Raw genomic sequence first — 26,821 nt, forward strand, 5'->3', positions numbered from 1 at the left:
TCTAAAGTACTGTATACAGTGGTTTTATTCATCGATCAGTTAATATTATTATATTTGACAATAAAGATGTACGAACTAAATAGCGTATAAAATAACAAAATGAAAAATAATGTCTCAGTTACTTTAATGAGTAACTAGTTTTGCTTACAATGAGGTAACTACTAATTCAATAACTTCTTTGTAATTTGTAACTATAACTAAAAACTTTTTTAAGGCAAGATGACCAACACTGTGCACCAAACAGAGCATTAGACCGCTGAATCTGTCATGGCCAAGGCACACCCCAGTGCGCATTCATCTCTGCGCTGCACCTTCCATCTGCAATCAGCACACCTGCCAATGATGAGCTACCTGGGCTTCTTAAGCCTGTGCAAACTTGGTTTCCGGGCAGAACGTAGCGACCTGTTCCCGTAGAGTAAGCCAACAACTCCTAGCTCTATGCAATCTCTCTCTCTCTGTGTTTCTACCCTTCCGTGTTAATTTCGTCTCGTGTCCCTTGTCGATCCAGCAGCCTTTCCTCCGTTCCAGCGTTACGAGCTGTGTGTCTCGTCTCCCGTATCCCCTCTGGTTCCCTGGCTGCCCCTTTGGGATCTCGACCTCCCGCCCGGACACAGACTTTTGACGCCTCACTCCTGCCCTTGATTTCACGCCTGCTCTCGGACCTCCGAGCCTGCCTTGCCCCTCTTGGAGTTTCGCACCTCGCTCAACACTACCGGTAACACACTACAGCTAATCTCTACACATAGTCACACACACACAGACATTTTGGATTAGTTTACACACTCCATTTCTTATTAATATATAAATTGTGTCCTGAGCAAGACACTTCACCCTTGCTCCTGATGGGTGCTGGTTGGCGCCTTGCATGGCAGCTCCCTCCATCAGTGTGTGAATGTGTGTGTGAATGGGTAAATGTGGAAGTAGTGTCAAAGCGCTTTGAGTACCTTGAAGGTAGAAAAGCGCTATACAAGTACAACCCATAAATATAGAGTTAACGACGTCTCTGCTGTCTGTGCAGTCTTCCTCCCCTGTACACGTAACAACATCCACACTACAGGAAGGAGCGCTACAGCTTTAGTCACGTACAGTATGTAAGTACTAGAGCACATCCATGTGACATTACTGACACCTTGCAGCCAGTTAGAACACATTACATTTGTGGGGCAGTATAGCTCGGTTGGTAGAGTGGGCCGTGCCAGCAACTTGAGGGTTGCAGGTTCGATTCCCGCTTCCGCCATCCTAGTCACTGAAAAATTGGGCCCCGAAGTCAGAAAAAGAACCCCTGCTCTCAAAGTTATATGTGAATATTCTAAAGTTGTAATACTCCAAACAAAATACTGATTTGCGACATTTTCCACCTCAAAAAAGGCTAAACCACAGTTTGTGATGACCTCAGCTCTGGCGCAATGCCAAAAAGACATCTAACTTGACTAAATGGAGGATATAACGGGGCGGTATAGCTCGGTTGTTAAAGTGGCCGTGCCAGCAACTTGAGGGTTGCAGGTTCGATTCCCGCTTCCGCCATCCTAGTCACTGCCGTTGTGTCCTTGGGCAAGACACTTTACCCACGTGCTCCCAGTGCCACCCACACTGGTTTAAATGTAACTTAGATATTGGGTTTCACTATGTAAAGCGCTTTGAGTCACTAGAGAAAAGCGCTATATAAATATAATTCACTTCACTTCACTTGTTTATTTCCCTTAAAAATTGCCATAGATTTGACAAAAAAAAGGGAGATTTTGTTATTTATTATTCAAACAAGGCAGAGTTTAACACAATCCCCCAGTAGCCTCCTTTGTTGGCTCTGCGCTCACACCTGGAAGATGGCAAATTGCACAACTTGTTTTTGTCTTGTCCTGAGACGTTTGCCAGCATCGTACAGTAGGTAAGGTTGTATTTCTGCCTGGTTCTTGTGAGAATTTTGCATGTGACTGAAGCATTAAGGAGTGGGACTAGACATGTCCGATAATGGCTTTTTTGCCGATATCCAATATTCCAATATTGTCCAACTCTTAATTACCGATTCCGATATCTACCGATACCGATATATACAGTCATAGAATTAACACATTATTATGCCTAATTTTGTTGTGATGCTCCGCTGGATGCATTAAACAATGTAACAAGGTTTTCCAAAATAAATCAACTCTAGCTATGGAAAAAAATGCCATCATGGCACTGCCATATTTATTATTGAAGTCACAAAGTGCTGCCTCAAAACAGCAGCTTGGAATTTGGGACATGCTCTCCCTGAGAGAGCATGAGGAGGTTGAGGTGGGCGGGGTTGGGGGTGGCGGCGGGGTTGACGTGGGGGGAGTAGAGGGTAGCGGGGGGTGTATATTGTAGCGTCCTGAAAAAGTTAGTGCTGCAAGGGGTTCTGGGTATTTGTTCTGTTGTGTTTATGTTGTTTTACGGTGCGGATGTTCTCCCAAAATGTGTTTGTCATTCTTGTTTGGTGTGGCTTCACAGTGTGGCACATATTTGTAACCGTGTTAAAGTTTTTCATACGGCCACCCTCAGTGTGACCTGTATGGCTGTTGACCAAGTATGCGTTGCATTTATTTGTGTGTGTGAAAAGCCGTACATACTATGTGACTGGGCCGGCACGCAAAGGCAGTGCCTTTAAGGTTCATTGGCGCTCTGTACTCCTCCTTACGTCCGTGTACACAGCGGCGTTTTAAAAAGTCATACATTTAACTTTTTGTAAACGGATACCGATTATTTTTAAACCGATATCGATAATTTCCGATTTTACATTTTAAAGCATTTATCGGCCGATAATATCAGACATCCTTAAGTGGGACTATCCAGGACTAGTTGTAGTGTGCTCAAATAAACCCCCCAGGTACCATAGAATAGATAGAATAGAAAGTACTTTATTGATACCTGGGGGAAATTCAGTAAGTAGTATCAGTAAGTATCTGTAAGCAGATAATACTGCATCATCGCTTTCTCTTTCTGACTTATCAGGTTTTATCAGGTCGGTACTGCCTTCTTCACACACACTTATAATGTCAAGGATTAAGCAAAATTAGTGGTACCTACTGTACAGTTATACGACTCCTCTTTTTGTTCTGCCTTTTGCCAACTCTAGTTCTTTTTAGTGCTTCTGTTTAACCTTTTGCTGTCTTCCTGATTCTTGCTAATAGTCTGGCATCTCGTATTTTGTTTGCCTGGTTATTATCCGCACCACTTTTTTTTATCGTCTTGGCGTCATGATCTTTTTGTATGTTACTTTTTACGAACGATCGTTAGTAACGTTGTGGTAGTGTTTCTGTGACACCTACATGTACGTCTCGTTTTTGTTGCAGCTCAGCAATCAGATCCTGACCTTTAACATCAAGAGGCTTTATGCCAATCTGTTTGGAAGGAAATTGTCAGAATAATTGTATCTAAGTTATCACATTCTTGTGTTTCAATGAGTCCCCGGCGAGCAGACAAAAGTTGTCTTTGATCTTGCCAAGCAGAAGGCTTGTAAAACTCCACTGTGTACGATGGGAAGCGACATGAAGGCGTCGGTTTCTTTGATCTATTGTTATCCACAGGAAGATTTTGTCTTGACCCGAGATCAACAAAGCGGGGAGGAGGCAGGACCTGACGCAAGCTCAAGGCATCTTTTCTTTCAACTTTTTTGTGACCAAAGGCAAAGTCTGTTTACGACCCATCTCTCCCCTTAGAAACAGCGGTTGCCATGTAATCAGGGAAAGTCCAAATAAAAGAGGTGTGAAACCTTTCGTCAGAGCGTGGGACGACACCGTACAAGGGTACAGGTCTACGGGTTTCTCCTAATTGAGCTAAAGTGAATCCTGTCTGTGTTTAATTCCTTGTTTCTTGCCTGTTTAATAAATGTCATCATTGTTTGAACCTGACAGAAATTAGGAGTGCTTTGTTTTAAATTGAGCTGTTTCAAGATTAAACCATTGCAAAAAGAGTGGTGATTTGTCGTTAGGTAATATGGATAGCATGACAAATATTTAAATATTTAAAAAAAAGAAAGATGCGTTGAAACAGAAAAAGTGCGCACAACTGGAACGGAGTAATACGATACGTTGGAAGAACGTGCACTAGTGCAATGCTAGAAAGAAAAAAAAAAGATTTATCTCCCGAGGGCTGTTTGTCCAGAGTTGTGGCAGGTGCTGTGAGTCAGACACACCGACAAACTTATGGGGATTGTGTGTGTGTGTGTGTGTGTGTGCGTGCGTGCAAAGGATGTATGCGTGTTTAAGTGCGCGCGCGCTTGACTGAACAGCTGCTCAATAAACTAGACTGGGCTAATGTAAATTCTGCAACCGGAACACACTAGATTTAATTAGATATAAACGTAGTGGCGAAGTGGGTTGATTATTAATCAGAGCGCGTGTGCATCTGTGTGACAGCAGCAAGACAAGCAAGTGCGCTGCATACAGCATCATGCGCACCACATATCGATTTAACAGCTTTTCACGCAACCAGATAACACAGCTGCTTCTGGCAAAATACGTAATGAAAAGATTTAATTAGATAAAGTTGCAGTTACTTTATCATCAAAAAGACAGTGTATATCCTCACAGGCAAACAATTCCTCTTGCACTTTCTTGCTGGTGTTAATAGTTCGTGTTAAGGCAAATCTCCAAGAAAGGTCATTGCTCATCATTCACAAATACTATGTAAGACAGTGCCTTTTTTCATGCATTCAAAACCATAAATTACGGCCAGTACAAGGTGGCTAAATATGCAGCTAATGAGAGTATACTATTCACCCAATAAAGCCCTCTAAATAACCATCCAAAAACTGCCACCAGTACTCCATTTACGTCTTGTGACCTGAATATTAACCAAGTATTAGTGATATTGTTATTACATCTGCCAATGTAGACAAACTATTTTTAGTGGCGGGGTGATCGCAGAGAGCTAATTAGATTATGCTGCGGTATTGACATATTTAGCCGGTTAGGTGCTGCATCACCTCTGAGGCCCACTGGACAGTACAAGTGCAATAAGCAATATAGAGCGGTGTATTCATATCATATTCAAATTGCCAATTGTCTAATAAATAGCTGCCATGTTGTCACCATCTGGTGGCCAATAAAAGTTAGTCAACCATTATTTTATTTGCAAAAACATACAGCACAGTATTTCTTCATCATGACCTAATCCAAGCAACCTTCCCTAGTCATGGTGCAGAGTCTCCAAATCAACCAGCACATACATTCAACAAACATGGTCACACATAACACAACCGGCTCAATGAACTATATTATTATAAAAAAAAACATCTAATCAACATAAAAATAAAAATAAATCTATTAAAAGAAATGATGGGAAAAATGTAAAACACTTTCTACACACTTATCCACGTTTGGCACATTTTAGCTGCTTGATATTTCTGATTTTTTTTTTTTAATTTCAGGGAGGTTGTCACAGAAGCAAAGACGTTGAGTGAAACTTTCACATACCCATAATATCCAAGTATAATAATTATTAATTAAATATCCATTGCATTATTATAATAATATGCACTCATGTATATATATATATATATATATATATATATATATATATATATATATATATATACATACATATATATATACATATATATATACATGCATACATACACACATACACAATAGGTGTGGCGAAATTATGTATATATGTACATATATATGTATATATATACATATATATATATATATGTATATATACATATATATATATATATATATATATACATATATATATATATATATATATATATATATATATATATATATATATATATATATATATGTAAGGATTGGCACACAGTAAGTGATCGCCTCCCCGCTATTAATATTTTGTCGAAGTTAACTCTGATAATAACAATATCACTAATACTTGGTTAATATTCAAGTCACAAAATGTAAATTGAGTAATGTTTTTGAACGGTTATTTATAGGATTTTATGGGCGAAATAGTGGAGCTCCCATTGGCTCCGGTGTAAGTGGACTTTTATTTACGTTTATTTAATAATTAGATTTCATGAAAAAATAAAAGGATCATCCATGGTCATGTCTTTCATAATGATTGAAAACGAAAGGCAAAAATAAAACGTGCAGTTTTCCTATAATTTTCCACCTTCTGGCAAAATGGAACACCATAAATGTCGCTTGCTTTGGCCTTCGATTTGCCTTGAAGAGATGAAACAAGGATTTCACCCTATTTCTGATCTGTACGCATATACACATGTTGGTCTCTCAGCGGGGCAGGAAGATGGACAAAAGCTTGTGTGACGAGCGACCATTTTCAGAGAATGTGCCAGACTTTAGACAGCCTGGTCTTCTCTTCAGCTTTGGTTTTGCTATAGTTTATACTTTATCATTTTTACAGACTAAAATGTTAATCTTCAATCCTGGTCACTTTGCCACATTTTTAGAATGAAATAATCTGGGACGGTCCAAACAGTACCTTTGTACTTAAAAGAAGCATTTTGAAGACAGCTCATCAATCAGCAAAGGACAAAAAAATGATAGGAATAAGAATTCTGAGCATTGTAGTCCGTTAAGAATGTCACAATTGTCTCTTTAACTTGCATTGACATTTTTTGGAAATTCGGATTGATAGTTCCAGGCAAACATCTGCCAAATGTCAATTCGACAATTACAATAGCCTCCAAAATGTGTGTGCACCTTATTTGTCTCGAGGTGCTAATAAAGTGATGCTATAGCCGTATGTCCAAGCTAATCTGGAGCCCAAGGAAGGCCCCAAGGCCCACCACTATCTAAGATGACTAAAACCAGTCATGCATACCAACTGTCCAATTGGAAAACATGACCTTCAGAATCTCCCTGTGACGATTGCCTAAAGGGTACGGGCATGGTGAATGCATTTCGAATGAAGGAAAGTTGGAAGGGTGGTGGCGCACACAAGGCTACGGCACACTCCTGCACTGCAAACTGCCCCAAGTGAGCCCTGAGTGAACCCTATTGACTTTGTATACCTTTTTAAAATCTATGTGTGTGTTAAAGCTGTGAAGTGCATTACAAGGATGATGTCCATACAGCCACCGGGCGGAATAGCAAATACAACAAAATATATTTTTTTGGACTTTAAGGATGATTTTCAAAATGATCGTTAGACAAAACTGGAGGGTTTTTCCATACTAAGGTTGAATACTGATCTAAGTCAAATCTCCTAGCAGGCAGAGGGGGCTGGCAAGGATGAGATCGTACAACCTTCTAAAACATTTTCCCGTAATTGCTTTCCTGGAGTGAATGGGTCGACATTTTCAACAGAAGAAAATTATCTGGTCTCTCTAACAAGCATTATCAGCATATTATGTGTGTCCTTTTTATGTTGTATGAGCTGTACATTTGGAGACCTGGGTCCAGATTTCTGTGTTGGCACACAAGAGGCAGAGATCATTTGACTATTTTGCAGTTTGAAGGGCTACTGGGGTGTCTGAAAGAAGGTTATTGGCAGGTATTATTTTTTGGAATGCTTTTGATTTTGTTGTTTTGCTGAGCTGAAAGGTTTGAAATGTATTATTAGTTATGTTAATTGGATTTTCGATGTATTCAGTGATTTCAGTTACTGGTAGGGAAGAGATACAGTACTTAGCCTGATTTACTAAGATCCAAATGCAATGCACAAAACTTTTGTGTGCAAACAATTAAATAGCGTGTACAATAAATGGGCATGTTTCGTGTGATCTACTAAGACTGTATGTGCAATTAAAAATTATTCAAGATGGTATTTTGCATGTACAGTATGGGGCTTTCACCAAAGAGACACTTGATCATTTTTACTACACATTCATGTTACCTGTGGTGTTTTGTTAAGTTTTCAAACATGCAGGAGACATCTACCACTTTTTATGAGCATTTTAGAAGCAGTCGGACTCGTGCAGTGCATCTACATTAAAATGACGACTTCAGGATATATATTTAAACAGTGTACATTACAAAAAGATAAATTACGATATTTTTGGAGAGGGACTTCATGGTTTCATTTGCAATCTCGAAACAACTCCAGAATCAAACATCTTGCGAACAGACTCAAACAACTGGGTTATAAAATGGACTGTGGATCAAAACAGAACCCCTTCATTCCGCACCCCATCCAGCGGTATAATCCCTCGCCATACAGCAATTAATGATGCCTATTACCTCACACCTTCTATGTTAGCTACTTCTCTTTGTTTTTAAAGTCTATTTTCTGCTGGATTTACTCTCCATTTTATGCTGAAACTGTCACATATACTGTAATATTGTACATGGTAATTGGTATATATTGTATATATGATATAGACCAGTGGTCCCCACCAACCTTTTTGTATCCGTGGACCGGTCAACGCTTAATAATTTGTTGGGGGGTTGGGGGCAGAGAATCCTTTTTTTTTTTCTTTGTCATGAAAAAGGGACGTTTTTGTCATGAAAAAGGGAGGTTTTTGTGCTTGGTGCACTAATTGTAAGTGTATATTGTGTTTTTTATGTTGATTTAATAAAAATAAAAAATATATATAAAACATTATTTTTTTTATTTTTTTTTTATATAAAAATGAACAAAAAATTCTTCTGTGGCCCGGTAGCAATCTGATATAGACATAATATACTATATCAGTATATATAATATACTGTTCATATACTATGTAAATATTAAGGATATATGTTATATTTTATATCGCTATATTTAGTCTATTTATACCTGCATTGTCCTTTCTATCCTTACACTTTCCATCATTGTAACTGAGCTACTGTGTGGAACAATTTCCATTGTGGATCATTAAAGTTTGTCTAAGTCTAAGTCTAAAACCTAACACAACATTTACACTTAAGTACATTAAATACATAGTATTTGGACCGCAAGAAGGCGTTTCAAATGTAATTAAAACCAACGAAGGTCTCCTTTAAACTGATCATTTCCAGGATTCAAAGCTAGACTTTGGACAACACAGTTGGGATACAATATTGTGGAATGTTTAAGATGTATCTAAAATTTTGTGGAAAAAAATAGTGTAATAAGGGACCTTTATTAGTGTTTCAAGTTTTAAAAAATCAGGGTTCGTCAGGAACTATATTGCTCAGGTAAACTTACTACAAAACCATTTGAGACAAGGTATTAATCAGCCATGACTCGGATGATGACACTTACTGTGCTGTCATAGACCTCCTTCCACATATTCCTGTTTTGAGTCATATCACGGCGCAGGCCTTTGAATGGCTCCATTGCATCCAGCCGGCAGATCTCGTCCCAGGACTTCTTGGGGAGCCATGTGCAGGGATTTGAGTAGGGGTTGTCCAGCCCAACGCCACCCGTCAAAAGGAAGTGCCAGTCGTCCTCATTGATCTAAGATATGAGGATGCAACTCAAATCTTTTGGTGCGCAAGTTTGTAAGCGATATTGCTCGACAATAAGTTACAGTCTGTCAGGTGTGTATTTTCCTACCATGGAGCCGTGCATCAGTAGACTGACGCAGAGGCAGAAGGAAAAGAGCAGCTTATCCTTCTCAAAGAGTGAGCGGCACACATTGACGTACAGCGAGTAAGTAAAGTGATCTCTCAGAATATTCAGCCTGGAAAAAAGATGAATGAGTTAGGACTTAATAATGCGCAGCATATGTTTAATATAGTCTAAAGCAGGGGTCCGTAAAGACCAGATGAGTAGCCCGCTGGCCTGTACTCAAAATAGTTCAAATAGCAGCACTTACCAGTGAGCTACCTCTATTTTTTTTATTTACTAGCAAGCTAGTCTCGCTTTGCTCGACCTTTTTAAGACTAAGAAAGACAAAGCTCAAATAGAATCTGAAAATCCCAGAAAATATTTTAACCACTTGGTCTTCACTTGTTTAAATAAATTCATTTATTTTTTTACTTTGCTTCTTATAACTTTCAGAAAGACAATTTTAGAGAAAAAATGCAACCTTAAAAATGATTTTAAGATTTTTAAACACATATACCTTTGTATCTATTAAATTCCTTTCTCTTCTTTCCTGACAATCTAAATCAATGTTCAAGTATTTTTTTTATTGTAAAGAATAATAAATACATTTTAATTTAATTCTTCATTTTAGCTTCTGTTTTTTTGACAAAGAATATTTGTGAAAATTTTTGTTCTGGAAAATCTAGAAGAAATAATGATTTGTCTTTGTTAGAAATATAGCTTGGTCCAATTTGTTATATAACAAAGTGCAGATTAGATTTTAACCTATTTTAAACATGTCATCAAAATTCTAAAATTAATCTTAATCAGGAAAAATTACTAATGATGTTCCATAAATATTTTTTAAAATTTTTTCAAAAAGATTCGAATTAGCTAGTTTTTCTCTTTATTTTTTTCGGTTGAATTTTTAATTTCAAAGAGTCGAAATTGAAGATAAACTATGTTTCAAAATTAAATTTTCATTTTTTTTCGTGTTTTCTCCTCTTTTAAACCGTTCAATTGAGTGTTTTTTTCATCATTTATTCTCTACAAAAAACCTTCCGTAAAAGGAAAAAAAATGTACGACGGAATGACAGACAGAAATAACCATTTTTTTATATATATAGATTTATTTATTAAAGGTAGATTAAGCAAATTGGCTATTTCAGGCAATTTATTTAAGTGTGCATCAAACTGGTAGCCCTTCGCATTAATCAGTACCCAAGAAGTAGCTCTTGGTTTCAAAAAGGTTGGTGACCCTTGGTCTAAAGGAAAATAACTAAACCTAATACTCTGTGACACTTCAAGCATCATGAAGCATGCTGAAGAAAGCGCAGACCTTTGTCAAGACTGAACACTTGTGTCCGATCGGTAGAGGCCAGGGGTCGGCAACCTTCACCACACAAAGTGCCATTTCAGCCTATTTCCCACCAAATAAAACCAACCGAGATACACTCATGCATATAATTATGTTTCATCAAACATATATTAACGTAATATTCTTTGTCCTGATGTGGGATCTGAGTCGAGGATGTCGTTGTGGCTTGTGCAGCCCTTTGAGACACTCGTGATTCAGGGCTATATAAGTAAGCATTGATTACGGGAAACCGGGTAACACATGGCACACTGACAAAGCTTAACTTATTGTTACTATAACAATCTACAAAGTTAATATAGTTTGCCTCTCTTTGTTCCCCTCCATGTATCTGCTTTCTTTTGTATTTCAAGTTATCATTACATATACGTATTGTTGCATTTGAACAATTGTATTGTTGATAATAGAGGTTTTTTAATACAAACAAATTGTCTCTGAATTTAAAAAAGACCAAAATAATGCTCTTTAGCAATTGCAAAAGTATTATACCGATCAGGATTGTTATTGATGATACACCAATGGAATATGTTCAATAAAATTATTTCTTAGGAGTGGTGATAGACGAAAATATCTCATGGAAGCCTCATAAAAGTTAGCTGAGGACAAAAGTTGCTAAATGTGTTGGAATGATGAGGAGATCATGTCATCTATTGAACACTAATGAAGTGTAGGGAAATTGTTATAAATCACATCTACAGCCTTTAGTCAATCTGCAGAAAAAGGCCATTAGGATTGTGTCCAATGTTTACTACGGACATCATTCAAATCCACTATTTATGGACTTAAAGCAACTTAAACCGAACGATGTGATTAACTTTAAAACTCCTCAAATTATGTTTAGGGCGTCCCAAAACTCTCTACCATCCAATATACAGAACCTATTCCATGATAGAGATGATCACCATAGTTACAGTTTAAGAGGAAACAACAAATTATATTTGCCTAAATATAGAGCAACTTTAAAATCAATGTGCATTTCAGTGCGTGGAGTCAACCTGTGGAACAACTTAGGCGACAAGTTAAAAATGTGTTTTAGCATGATTTAATTTAAAACTGTCATGTGGTTGTTTGTGCTTCCTCGATGCAAGGATGATGTGGGACGGGTCAGGCATGAACGTAAGTACATTTTATTTATTACTAAAATACAAAAAGGGAAAACAAAGAACGCGCTCGGTGGCGGCTAATAATCTATATTAAAACTTTAACAAAAACAGCACGATGGCATGGCTATCTATAAATAAACAAAAGATGCTAACAAAGATACTCAATAAACAAAAAACTTGCACTTAGGCGAAAAAATACACGGATCGTACGTGGCGTGGTCCAAAAGTTTAGCAGCGTGGCAAGACGTGAAGGTTTGTACGAGAAATGCAGGCATGAGGCAGAATGCAAAAATCCCAGAACGATAAACAGAAAGCAAGTGGCATAAATAATGGCCGTGGTAACTAGAAACAGGTGTGAGAGGCTGATGATCGGGGCGTGACTAGGAGAAAGAGGTGGAAACTAATGAGTCGCTATGGTAACAAAAACAAATCAGGAAGTGAAAAAAACGGAACAAGTGTCCAGAAAACAAAACAAAACATGATCAAACATAAAACCAGATTTACAGGCGTGACAAAAACACTGTTTAAAAAAGAAGTACTGAAGAAGTACGAGGAGGAAAGAGAGTGATGCCCTCAGCACAGAGCGATGGGAGAGAGGTGTATGGTCAGAGAGTGTTTGGGCCCGTGTGTGTGTGTGTGTGTGTGTTTTGTCTCGTCTTGTCTGATAGTATTGTTAGTGTACAGGAGTTTTTCTTGTTTTTGTTTGTATTGTTCTTGTATTATATTGATTATGTTGAATGTGGAATGAGTGAGAGGGGTTGGGATATTATAAGCATCTGCTTCATCCAACTTGCATAAATATCTATGTCAAAATGTAAAAAAAACAAACAAACCTGTGTTTAGTTGTACTGTGCAGATTTGAAATAAATATTTCAATTCAAATTAATGTTATTATTCATTATCAATAGTAATATTTCTATTGGTATTTGTATTGCTCCATTTAAAGTGTAGTAATGTTCATTGTCATTTCTGTAATATTATTCATTTCACTAACTGCTTCTTTGCTATCACGTTTACCATCATATTTGTACATATCCTATTTGCTGATGTTGTTCTATTGTTGTTATTGTTGTGTTTGCTGTTGTTGTCGTCTGTCTGCGTTATACCCCCTCTGGTCCTCACAATTTCCCCCTTTGTCTTCCTTTTTTTCTATTTCTATCCCCTCCTGCTTTGTTGCAAAATTCCCCAGAGTTATTTATTTGATGCTCATTGATAATGGTTCAGACGCAAAAGGTTTGTTTGAACGTTTAGTTGACGTCTAAATTATCTGAACAGATTTTGGAGATTTTCCTGTACTGTGTTTTGTGTTGAGATCTATTTAAATGTCAATGATCAGCTACACTTACCTCAGCACCAAGTCATCGCTCTTGTCTGAGTTGTCTATGGAATTGATGAAGAGGTTAATAAACCAGGTGAGGGAGTACTGGTACATCGGCTCAATGTTGGCCAAGTCAGCAATGGCGAAGAAGAGTATGGCAGAATGGATGGCGATGGGTTTGTAGCCCAAGCGCGTCTCATCAATTTTACGCTCCGTCACTTCAGCCACCGCCTGTTTTTCCGTGATTTCGTTGGCTAACACCTTGGACTGGGAGAGAATGGTCACGGCTGTTTCGTCCTCCAGGATGTTGCCCTCAGAGGAGGAGAGCACTTGTAAAATTTTGTCCTCAATCTCCTTCAATTGTCTGGCAAAAGTGAAATAGTGCGTTTGTTCAACTGCAGTTGGAACCTGGGTTTGGACAAGATTGCAAGAGTGTACCTTTTGTTCTCAGCTCCTTGCAGTATCAGAGCCTGCTTCTCCTCCTCAAGATCAGGCCTCTCTCGAGCCACCACAATTCCTAGCAGCTGGTCCTGAATACCCTCTGGGGTTATCATGAAGTTGAGAAGAGTCACCTGTAGCGCACAGAGTTGGAGTTAGGCATTGTCTCGGCTGTTAGTTTCACAGCCAACTGGCCGTCAGAGTCTGCGTCCCCACATCTGCGGTCCCCTCCAAGGTTTCTCATTGTATCCCATTGGGTTGAGTTTTTTCTTGCCCTGATATGTGATCTGAGCCGAGGATGTCTTTGGGGCTCGTGCAGCCCTTTGAGACACTTGTGATTAATGGCTATATAAATACACTTTGATTGATTGATTGATTTTGAATAGTGACTACACAGCACACCTGTAAAAAAATGTAAATGTCAATTTTCTTATTTATAAGTGAGTTTTCCATTTTATTTCCACAAATATATAGCGTTTTCTTGCACAGCCCTACCAGATGTATTTTTCCCCCAGTCAACTTTCTGAACAGTATTTAATATTTTAATTAATTAGATGAGTTGATATGTATTTTTCATCATTTGCCAGTTTTCCCAGCCACTGTTCGTGCAATCGTCGGGCAGTCTGCATGCCTATCATACACAGTTTCAGTCCTCACTATTTGTCTTCTTTTGCATTTAGCAGCAAAGGTTTTATTTTATTTTGTTAGTAGCTCAAAGTAAAGTCACATCTTTTGGATTGCCAGCTTTGCACAGACAAAGAAAACAAACATTTCTGCAAAGACAAAGAAAAATAAAATTTCAGCACAATTGATAATAACTATAGCAACGGCCCTTAAGCATAAGAGTTGTGTGATAATATATTATACCGGTACATAATTATTCGAACACTATGCAGGCTGACCCCTTCTTTTGTTGTATTGCTACAACTGGCAATAATACATCTGACAGCCAAATTTGTTAAGTCTTTCGAATTTTGCGGGAAAATATTATTTCTTTACATTTTTGTAACAGCATTATTATGTCCATGGAAATACTAATTTCCGTCCACATTCATGTTAATGTACTCTTCAACCTGTGTGCTATGTTGAACTAACAGCACATAGCTAATATCTGTAACACCTTTTCTGCAATATCTGAATCACAAATTAGACAACATAAACTATTTTTAGCGTGCTGACGCTCTGCAAGGAGGCGTGAACCATCACAACACCGCAGCGTTTTCACGAGGGTGGGGGTTGTTTGGGTTTGAGGTGGGCGGGGTCAGGGTGGGAGTGGAGTTAAGGGGGGAGGAGTATATTTATAGCTATAATTCACACTCACATATAATGTCTATATTATTTATTTCACTAACTGCTTCTTTGCTATCACTTTTACGTTCATATTTGTACATATCCTATGTGCTGGTGTTGTTCTATTGTTGTTATTGTTTTTGTTGTTATTGTTGTGTTTGCTGTTGTTGTTTGTCTCTCTGTCTAATCCCCCTCTTATCCCCACAATTTCCCCCTCTGTCTTCCTTTTTTTGTCTTTCTATCCCCTCCTTCTCCGGCCTGGCTGCACCAAATGATAATCTAAATACAATTAATAAAGTCAAATTCAAATAAGGCAACAAGAGAAGTATCCTACACTTCTCTTTTGTAAAGTAAATCTGAACAGCCGACATGGGCACCTACATCAACTATATATAATTTGCCTGAGAAGCTGGACAGGACAAAAAAAATTAAAATAGCTATAATTTTGAGTAGAGGAGTGTTATGTGTGTGTGTGTGTGTGTATATTTGTAAATAAATGCACACTGAAATTCAAGAATTTCTTATATATATATATATATATATATATATATATATATATATATATAAGAAATAATTTAATTTCAGTGTGCATTTATTTACAAAATATATAAGAATTTCTTATATATATATATATATATATATATATATATATATATATAAGAAATAATTTAATTTTAGTGTGCATTTATTTACAAATATACACACACACATAACACTCCTCTACTCATTGTTGTATTTGAAGTGCAATACTTTGCAGCCAGTAGCACAACCTTTGAAGGAGCATAGGAATGGGCAGCATCTGTGAAATTTAATTTGCAGGAAAGGAGTGAGTTTAGGATTGAATTGTCCATCCGCGTTCTATTCTCTGTCACTATCTTTCTAACCGTGCTGAACACCCTCTCTGATGATGCATTGATGTGTGGCACGCACAAAAGTGTTTTCATCAAATGCACCAGAGTCCGGAGTCTTCCATATCTCCCTAGCATACCCCTTCTCCTTCAAGATGCCCTGGATGAACTGAAATTCTTGTTTCCAATAATTTTGGAGCTTGCAATCGTACTTCTTCTTCTTACTCGCAGCCGCCATGACTGTCTCTTCTTCGTTCTTCTGCTTCGTCTCTGTTATGTTTTTGGACATTACTACTTGCCGTAGTTTTGAAGCAATGCATAATGGGACTCCGGATGTTGTGTGTCAGTGTATTAATGTGCCGGCTAGAATAAACACACGCTGAGAAATAGCTCCGTGTCTGCCTACTTTATGGGTTATAGATAAACCTATGGATAACGGAGACATATATAATAGTATCCTTCTTGTTGTGTGTGCAGTCGCGCACTGAGCTCCAAAAGCCTTGGATCAGGGGTGTCAAACTCAAAAACAGAGTGGGCCAAAATTGAAAACTGAACAAAGCCGCGGGCCAAGGTTGAATAAATTAACCTTTTAATAGGGACCCAAACAAGTTTTGCATTGAACAAGCAAGGCTTATATACAGTAAATTTATAGTGACATGCAAAATCGAGTTTCAAATAATAATGAATAAAAAATATCAATGGCATATCAAATACAATTTGAATACAAATGTAATGCCTCTTTTCTATTAGCAGCCTTCTGAGGTAAATATCAAAATATATTGTAGCGTCCCGAAAGAGTTAGTGCTGCAAGGGCTTCTGGTTAATTGTTGTGTTGTGTTTATGTTATGTTACAGTGCAGATGTTCTCCCGAAATGTGTTTGTCATTCTTGTTTGGTGTGAGTTCACAGTGTGGCGCATATTTGTAACAGTGTTAAAGTTGTTTATACGGCCACCCTCAGTGTGACCTGTATGGCTGTTGACCAAGTATGCGTTGCATTCACTTATGTGTGTGTAATAGCCGCATATATTATGCAAGTGGGCCTGCACGCTGTTTGTATGGAGGAAATGCGGACGTGACGACAGGTTGTAGAGAATGCTAAAGGCCCTCAACATTGTTGTCCGGGCAAAAATCGGGAGAATGCTTGCCCCGGGAGATTTTCGGGCGGGGCACTGAACTTCAGGAGGATTGGCAAGTGTGAGAAATTGAGGTGTTACAGCGTCACCGCTGCTGTGTAATAACGGCGGGCTAGCTGTAATGCTAATTTGATATTGCCTCAAGGGCCAAATTAAATTACACGGCGGGCCAAATTTGGCCCGCGGGCCAGAGTTTGACACCCATGCCTTAGATGTTATACCGTGGCTGGGCCGGCACGCTGTTTATATGGAGGAAAAGTGGACGTGACGACAGGCTGTCCTCACTCAGGTCCAGCTGGAAATCGGGAGAAATTCGGGAGAATGGTTGTCCCGGGAGATTTTCGGAAGAGGCACTGAAATTCGGGAGTTTTCCGGAAAATTCGGGAGGGTTGGCAATTATGGTTTTGTTGCTGGTTTGTATTTATTTTCACGTTGAAAATGAATCCTCCTTGCTAGTCAGTCGGTAATCAACAATTAAAACTAGTTGGTTAAAAAGGTTTTTTTTTATCTTATGTTAAATAAACCCTTTTAAATATGAGGGTTCTTCCACTTACCTTGACGGAGGTCTCAGGCAGGTAGTGTGGGTTACGCAGCTTGGTGGTGATGTAAAAGCGAAAGTCGGGTGCATATTCGATGGTACTGTCTCCAAGGCGGATACACACAGCACCACCCTGCTTGAACGTCTGTCTCAGCAATAGAGGCTCAAGGATAGGGTCCAGCTCTTCACCAACATTCTCGAGCAGGACTAAAAAGCAACATAAAAAAATTATAATATATTCAAGGAAAGATCACATAAAGTAGTAAACTGGCTTATATCAGGTCTGCAACTCAATGTCTAAGTTTAAACAGTACCTGAACCTTGTTTTAGACATCACCCCTATGCTAACTGCTGTAAGTGTCATTTCTTTCACCTTGGAGGACCGTATTTTACGGACTATAAGCCGCTACTTTTTCCCCATACTTTGAACCCTGCGGCTTATAAAACTGTACAGATAATTTATGGACTTTTCTTCGCTAACAGCCATAAACAAATAGTTTTTGTATTACACCGACGCTGAGAAGGTGTATTACTTTTGATTGATTGATACTTTTATTAGTAGATTGCACAGTTCAGTACATATTCCGTACAATTGACCACTAAATGGTAAGTTTTCAACATGTTTAAGCCGGGGTCCACGTTAATCAATTCATGGTATATTTGTGCTATGGCACCATTTTTTGGGACAAACTCGCTCACTGCAGATACTGTGGGTTGAAAATGTACTTCCTGTTTTGTGCTTTGAACCAGAAGTATATGGCGCTTCGTCTATTATTTATCTACAGCAAAATGATTTTTTATTCAACACTCCAAGCAACGTATAACTAAAACAATTCATACTTCCAAAACTGTCCCATGTGTGATGTCTTTAGGCGTGTTTTCATGCATATTCCTAAGTGCCACTGTAGTGTAAACAAGCTAGAGTTGTTAACATAAGCTAATATGCTAACACATTTACAAATGTCTGTGTTAGTATTAATAACTTACAATGGCATTCTTTTTGTATCATTTTAGTTTCATAAATTCACCAAAAACGTCACAGTGTAGTATTAAGTCTGTTTAGCTAATTGGAGAGCTAGATTCCGCAGCTAGTGGGTTCATGACAGTGACTTCTGTTTTGTTTGTTCAGCCGTTTTACCGCTGTATTATAGACATCGTCTGGAAACAACCAAAGTATTCATTTAAAAAATCTTTCATCTGTGTTTCATCTAAGCTAGAGTTTTTAGCATAAGCTAATATGCTAACACATTTACAAGTGTCTGTGTTAGTAATAATAACTTACATTGGCATTCTTTTTGTATCATTTTAGTTTCATAAATTCACCAAAAACGTCACTGTGTAGTTATTGAGTCTGTTTAGCTAATTGGAGAGCTAGCTTCCACAGCTAGTGGGTCCATGACGATGACTTCTGTTTTGTTTGCTCAGCCGTTTTACCGCTGTGTTATAGACATCGTCTGGAAACAACTAAGGTAGTTATTTAAAAAATCTTTCATCCGTGTTTCATTTAAGCTAGAAATTTTAGCATTAGCTAATATGCCAAAAATTTACAAGTGTCTGTGTTAGTAATAATAACTTACAATGGCATTTTTCTGTATCGTTTTGGTTTTTGGAAATCCACCATAACATCACCTTGTAGTTATTGAGTCTGTTTAGCTAATTGGAGACCTAGCTTCCACAGCTAGTGGGTCCATGACGATGACTTCTGTTTTGTTTGTTCAGCCGTTTTACCGCTGTGTTATAGACACTGTCTGGAAACAACTAAGGTATTTATTTACAAAATCTTTCATCTGTGTTTCATCTAAGCTAGAGTTTTTAGCATTAGCTAATATGCTAACACATTTACAAGTGTCTGTGTTAGTAATAATAACTTAAAATGGCATTCTTTTTGTATCGTTTTAGTTTCATAAATTCACCAAAAACGTCACCGTGTAGTTATTAAGTCTGTTTAGCTAATTGGAGAGCTACATTCCGCAGCTAGTGGGTTCATGACAGTGACTTCTGTTTTGTTTGTTCAGCCGTTTTACCGCTGTGTTATAGACACTGTCTGGAAACAACTAAGGTATTTATTGAAAAATCTTTCATCTGTGTTTCATTTAAGCTAGAGTTTTTAGTATTAGCTAATATGCTAACACATTTCCAAGTGTCTGTGTTAGTAATAATAACTTACAATGGCATTTTTTTTGTATCTTTTTAGTTTTCGGAAATCCACCATAACATCACCTTGTAGTTATTGAGTCTGTTTAGCTAATTGGAAAGCTAGCTTCCGCAGCTAGTGGGTCCATGACGATGACTTCTGTTTAGTTTGTTCAGTCGTTTTACCGCTGTGTTATAGACACCGTCTGGAAACAACTAAGATATTTATTTACAAAATCTTTCATCTGTGTTTCATCTAAGCTAGAGATTTTAGCGTTAGCTAATATGCTAACACATTTACAAGTGTCTGTGTTAGTAATAATAACTTACAATGGCATTCTTTTTGTATCGTTTTAGTTTCATAAATTCACCAAAAACGTCACCGTGTAGTTATTGAGTCTGTTTAGCTAATTGGAGAGCTAGATTCCACAGTTAGTGGGTCCATGACGATGACTTCTGTTTTGTTTGCTCAGCCGTTTTACCGCTGTGTTATAGACATCGTCTGGAAACAACTAAGGTAGTTATTTAAAAAATCTTTCATCTGTGTTTCATTTAAGCTAGAAATTTTAGCAATAGCTAATATGCCAAAAATTTACAAGTGTCTGTGTTAGTAATAATAACTTACAATGGCATTTTTTTGTATCGTTTTGGTTTTTGGAAATCCACCATAACATCACCTTGTAGTTATTGAGTCTGTTTAGCTAATTGGAGACCTAGCTTCCACAGCTAGTGGGTCCATGACGATGACTTCTGTTTTGTTTGTTCAGCCGTTTTACCGCTGTGTTATAGACACTGTCTGGAAACAACTAAGGTATTTATTTACAAAATCTTTCATCTGTGTTTCATCTAAGCTAGAGTTTTTAGCAGTAGCTAATAGGCTAACACATTTACAAGTGTCTGTGTTAGTAATAATAACTTCCAATGGCATTCTTTTTGTATTGTTTTAGTTTTGTAAATTCACCAAAAACGTCAACGTGTAGATATTGAGTCTGTTTAGCTAATTGGAGAGCTAGCTTCCGCAGCTAGTGGCTCCATGACGATGACTTCTGTTTTGTTTATTCAGCCGTTTTACCGTCTGGAAACAATTAAGGTATTTATTTAAAAAAATCTTTCATATGTGGCTTATAGTCCGGTGCTGGTGATGTAAGTACAAATATTTATTTATTCTCAAATTTGGTGGATGTGGCCTGAATACCAGTGTGCTCTATAGCCAGGGAAAAAATATTACTGCTATTTTACTAAAGTTTTACTAAGTTTATCAAAGATGCAACAATACATTTCCGCTACAGACAGTGAAACTTTGTGAGCGTGCATATTCCTAAGAACTCAGTGAAGCAAATAAATATTAAAATTGCAAAATTCAATAAATATTCATGCAAATCCCCATTAAGTATGATAATGCTGTTCTTATGTTAAGAACCTTAGCACATCTATAAATGACACAACGCCTCAAGGTGGCCCGCATCGTTTCTATGCAGCATTTCAAAGTCTGTTGATGAGCTCTGCCTCACTAGACAGATAATTAAAGTGGGTCAGCACATCAAGTGGAGTTAATATATCATTAAAGAGTGGAGTACTTTGGATGAAACAATAAACACATGCCTTGCTTCTGAAGTGATAAGGCAGGAAAACCTTGTAAAAAAAAAAAAAGATAGCATAAAGTTATTAGACTGCAATATATCGAGTATACAATCATAAAAACTGTAAAACTAAGAGTAAAAGTGTTGGGAGATCATGCTTGCACCCTCAGAGGACTCTCTTACACCCTGTGAGGACACGATACTCTAAACCGTTAAGCTTTGCAGGCTGCCGGTAAGCAAAGACCCGACGGCTGGTTGAGTCAGCTCATTATTTAGATGTTGTTTTAATGACTACCGTTTTTCTATTTGGAACTCTAAACCTCTCAGTCTAACATAAACGTTCTTAAAGTTCTATGATGACGGGACAACTTGTTGGCCTATTTGTTGTTTAGTTTTTTTTTAACATAAGAGTATAAAACAAAAGGTCAGGTCTAAGAAGCTTTAAGGATTAAATCAATGATGCTCAACCATAATCACAAGTACATAAACATCAGTGGAGCAGTGATACTGGCTTTAAATGTCACTGTGGCTTTGTTTTACTCACTGTAGTGGCAGGAAAAAGTGGATAATGGATCTTTGGAACGGCTAACAAAATGTATGCAAGTGTATATGTATGAATGGAATTACTGTTATCTTGCCAAACATATTTGTCTAATACAGTGTTTTTCAACCACTCGTGTACAGTGAAATATTGTTTGGTGTGACGTGGGAGATTATGTAATTTCACCTAATTGGGTTAAAACTATTTTTTTGCACACCAGTAACCACGACAAATGTGCCGTTATTGAGTGTTTGTACTGTCTAGAGCTTGGCGGAGTAAACGTGTAATACCCTTCCATATCAGTAGGTGGCAGCAGGTAGCTAATTGCTTTGTAGATGTCGGAAACGACGACGATGGTTTGCAGGTAAAAAGGTATGTGACGCTTAAACCAAAAAATAAACAAAAGGCGAGTGCCGTTAAGAAAATGCATTGAAGCTTAAGGGAGGCTATGTAGAACGAAACTGAAAATGCAAAGTAAACAAAAACAGAATGATGGACGACAGCAAAGACTTACAGCGTGTGGAGCAGATAGCGTCCACAAAGTACATCCGTACATGACAATAAACACCAAAATAGGAGTGCAAGACAAGAACTAAAACACTACACACAGGAAAACACCAAAAAACTCAAAATAAGTCTTGTCGTGATGTGACAGGTCGTGACAGTACATCTACTTTGAGACATGAGCTATAGTGATGCATGGTTGGTTATGGTTTGAATTCATATCCAACAATTGCAAGAATTACTTTTTACGGTCAATATCGGCTGCTGAGTTTCATATCTTTATTTTTTTTTTCTGCTGGTAGTGTGCCTGGGTATTTTTTTCAATTAAAAAAATGTGCCTTGGCTCAGAAAAGGTTGACAAACACTGGTATACTATAAACCCTGTCTCCATACGAGTTGGGAAGTTGTGTTAGATGTAAATGTAAACGGAAAACAATGATTTGCAAATAATTTTTAACCCATATTCAGTTGTTTTTTTTTGTAAATAATCATTAACTTTAGAATTTGATGCCAGCAACACGTGACACAGAAGTTGGGAAAGGTGGCAATAAATACTGACAAAGTTGAGGAATGCACATCAAACACTTATTTGGAACATCCTACAGGTTTGCAGGCTAATTGGGAACTGGTGGGTGCCATGATTGGGTATAAAAACAGCTTCCCAAAAAATGCTCAGTCTTTCACAAGAAAGGATGGGGCGAGGTACACCCTTTGTCCACAACTGCGTGAGCAAATAGTCAAACAGTTTAAGAACAACGTTTCTCAAAGTGCAATTGCAAGAAATGTAGGGATTTCAACATCTACGGTCCATAATATCATCAAAAGGTTCAGAGAATCCGGAGAAATTACTCCAAGTAAGTGGCATGGCCGGAAACCAATATTGAATGACCGTGACCTTCGATTCCTCAGACGGCACTGTATCAAAAACCGACATCAGTCTCTAAAATATATCACCACATTGGCTCAGGAACACTTCAGAAAACCACTGTCACTAAATACCGTTTGTCGGTACATCTGTAAGTGCAAGTTCAAACTCTACTCCGCAAAGCCAAAGCCATTTATCAACAATATCCAGAAACGGCGCCGGATTCTCTGGTCCTGAGATCATCTAAGATGGACTGATGCAAAGTGGAAAAATGTTCTGTGGTCTGACGAGTCCACATTTCAAATTGTTTTTGGAAATATTCGACATGGTGTCATCCGGACTAAAGGGGAAGCAAACCATCCAGATTGTCATCGACGCAAAGTTCAAAAGCTAGCATCTGTGCTGGTATGGGGGTGCATTAGTGCCCAAGGCATGGGTAACTTACACATCTGTGAAGGCACCATTAATGCTGAAAGGTACATACAGGTTTTGGTACAACATATGCTGCCATCTGAGCGCCGTCTTTTTCATGGACGCCCCTGCTTATTTCAGCAAGACAATGCCAAGCCACATTCAGCACATTACAACAGCGTGGCTTCGTAAAAAAAGAGTGCGGGTACTTTCCTGGCCTGCCTGGAGTCTAGACATGTCTCCCATCGATAATGTGTGGCGCATTATGAAGCGTAAAATACGACAGTGAAGACCCCGGACTGTTGAACGACAGAAGCGCTACATAAAACAAGAATGGGAAAGAATTCCACTTTCAAAGCTTCAACAATACGTTTCCTCAGTTCCCAAACGTTTTTTGAGTACATGTTGCATTCATGAAATACTAAGTTAATTATCATTTGCAAAAAAAAACAAAGTTAATGAGTTTGAACATCAAATATCTTGTCTTTGTAGTGCATTTAATTGAATAAGGGTTGAAAATGATTTGCAAATCATTGTATTCCATTTATATTTAAATCTAACACAATTTACCATCTCATATGGAAACAGGGTTTGTACATCACATGGCAAAAACAGACAATGAGAGGCTAACAGCCATTTTGATGACACCATTGTACTATCAATGCTACCATAACAACGGAAGCCATGAACTAAAACGTGAGGTTCCCCAAAGCTCACTTTTAGGTCTCATTATTTTTAATTGTTACATGCCGTCTCCTGGGGACGTCATTAGGAAAGTTTCCACAGTTTCCACAATTTCCACAGTTTCCACAGTTACGCTGAAGATACAGAGTTGTACATAGCTGTGGCTCCTGATGACACAGGACCAATAGAATAGATCCCGTTTGAGTTTAGGTGCTAAACTATCCCCTCATGGATGGCAATTAATTTCCTACAGCTCAACCAGGGCAAAACAAAGATTTTGGTTATAGGTCTTGAAGGCCAGTGGGAGAAACTTATAACAAAATTACAAAATTTTACACCAACGCAACACATAAAATTCTGCCGGGATTTTTGACTCTGAGCTGACTTTTATTGCACACATGAAAAAAATCTAAATATATATATATTATTTTTTTATCATCTTAAGAACAGAGCCAGAGTCCGCCTGTTTTCTTCTCAGGCCGGCACAGAGGTGTTAATGCATACTTTTATTTCCGGTCGTTTACACTACTTTAATGCTCTCCTCTCTGGTCTTCCAAAAAGGAATATGGAAATCTACAGTTACAGAAAAGCCAGCTGCACACATGCAGACAAGGAGTTCTATTATTACTTTTTAAATGTCTTAATGGCTTTTTTGTCTTCTTATCCAATCTGATTGCCTTTTACCATACCAACCCTTGCGGATCCTGAGGCCTTTTATCTTTACCAAATACCAGAACAAAGACCCACAATTAGGTTGCATTTAGCCAATATGTCCCCCCCCCCCGCCACCCCCCACCTGTAAAGCCTGCCGGAGAGCCACAGGACTGCAGAGACCGCTGACATTGAAAAAAGGGGTACAAGGAACACCTTTTTAATTGGTTTATTTTTTCAATTATGTTTTAGCAGAGGTGGGTAGAATACCCAAAAATTGTACTCAGGTAAGAACACCGTCACTTTAGAATAATATGACTCAAGTAAAAGTAAAAAGTCGCAATCACAATAACTACTTAAGTAAGAGTAAGTATTCTGTGAAAAAACTACTACGGATCAACTACCCAGAACCCCTTAATTGTGATTAACTTCTGATTTATTTAGTAGTTATTTTTAATAGGGATGTCCAATAATATCGGCAGTCCGATATTATCGGCCGATAAATGCTTTAAAATGTAATATCGGAAATTATCGGTTTCAAAAAGTCAAATTTATGACTTTTTAAAACAGAGCGCCAATAATCCTTAAAGGCACTGCCTTTGCGTGCCGGCCTAGTCACATAACATCTACGGTACACACACGAGTGAATGCAAAGCATACTTAGTCAACAGCCATACAGGTCACACTGAGGGTGGCCGTATAAACAACTTTAACACTGTTACAAATATGCGCCACACTGTGAACCCACACCAAACACAACATAAACACAACTGATCAAATACCCAGACCCCCTTGCAGCACTAACTATTCTGGGACGCTACAATATACACCCCCCACTACCCCCCACACCTCAACCCCCCCATCTCAACCTCCACATGCTCTCTCTGGGAGAGCTTGTCCCAAACTCCAAGCTGCTGTTTTAAGGCATGTTAAAAAAACAATAATGCACTTTGTGACTTCAATAATAATATGCCAATATGGCAGTGCCATGTTGGCATTTTTTTCCATAATTTGAGTTGATTTATTTTGGAAAACCTTGTTACATTGTTTAATGCATCCAGCGGGGCATTACAACAAAATTAGACATAATAATGTCTTCATTCCACGACTGTATATATCGGTATCGGTTGATATCGGAATTGGTAATTAAGAGTTGGACAATATCGGAATATCGGATATCGTCAAAAAAGGCATTATCGGACATCTCTAATTTTCTATTCTTCTTGGACTACAAATATTGTTTGTGTGTGTGTGTAAAACATAAAATTAATTTACAATTAACTTCAACATGGTTTCTCTAGTTGGTAGCATGCTTTCTGTAAGATGAAATGTGATGGCACACATGACAGCACATGATATGTTATTTTCACTAGTTTAAAACTAATCATTGAAGATGTTTTTGCTGCCTTGTCTGACGTTAGGTCACTTTTTACAGTCAGTACCTTTATATGTATTAAATTTGTCTGATTTGTCAAATAATTTGGTTTCTTCTATTTTCACAGCTACTTGTGAAGTTCTAGTTTCCATGCACTTATCTCTAATGTGACTGCTGGCCATACGCAGTCTGCCTTTCATACACTAGGGTGCGATTGTGGTCATTTCAACTTGTTTTGCTATGTTAAATGTAAATATAGTAAATGAAGATAATGCTACACGCTAATAATCTAGCGCTAGTAGATTTTAAGCTACAGATCTGACAGATGAATACAACTTTCCACTACTTTTTTGTTGTTGCTGTGAATGTTTTGACGTGTTTAAATGATATTTGTCGTTATTAGGTTCATCAGAGACATACTGTACAAAGAGATATGAATAAATGTAACGATTGGAATAAAACTCAATGTGACGAAGTAAAAGTAGTGTTTCTTTTTATCAAAAATACTCAAGTAAAAGTATGTTACATTAAAACTGTTCTGACAAGTACAATCTATCCAAAAAGTTACTTAAGGAAACGTAACAGAGTAAATGTAGCACGTTACAACCCGCCTCTGTTTTTTACTGATCATTTTAAACTTTTCTAACTGTAGGAT

The 26,821-nt window shown here is 37.9% G+C and overlaps 1 protein-coding gene across 1 annotated transcript in view; it reads right to left on the reverse strand.

Moving 5' to 3' along the window:
- dnah7 (dynein, axonemal, heavy chain 7) overlaps positions 1–26,821 on the reverse strand; it is a 196,503-nt gene that overhangs the window by 57,616 nt on the left and 112,066 nt on the right. The window contains exons 50-54 of the mRNA XM_061918446.1: positions 17,439–17,629; positions 13,613–13,746; positions 13,203–13,538; positions 9,406–9,532; positions 9,112–9,306 (exon numbers count right to left, since the gene is read on the reverse strand). Of these exons, the coding sequence (XP_061774430.1) occupies positions 9,112–9,306; positions 9,406–9,532; positions 13,203–13,538; positions 13,613–13,746; positions 17,439–17,629 (983 nt within the window). The remainder of the gene's footprint in view (positions 1–9,111; positions 9,307–9,405; positions 9,533–13,202; positions 13,539–13,612; positions 13,747–17,438; positions 17,630–26,821) is intronic.

This window comes from Nerophis ophidion, linkage group LG13 (assembly GCF_033978795.1).
Source record: "Nerophis ophidion isolate RoL-2023_Sa linkage group LG13, RoL_Noph_v1.0, whole genome shotgun sequence".
Taxonomy (NCBI): Eukaryota; Metazoa; Chordata; class Actinopteri; order Syngnathiformes; family Syngnathidae; genus Nerophis; species Nerophis ophidion.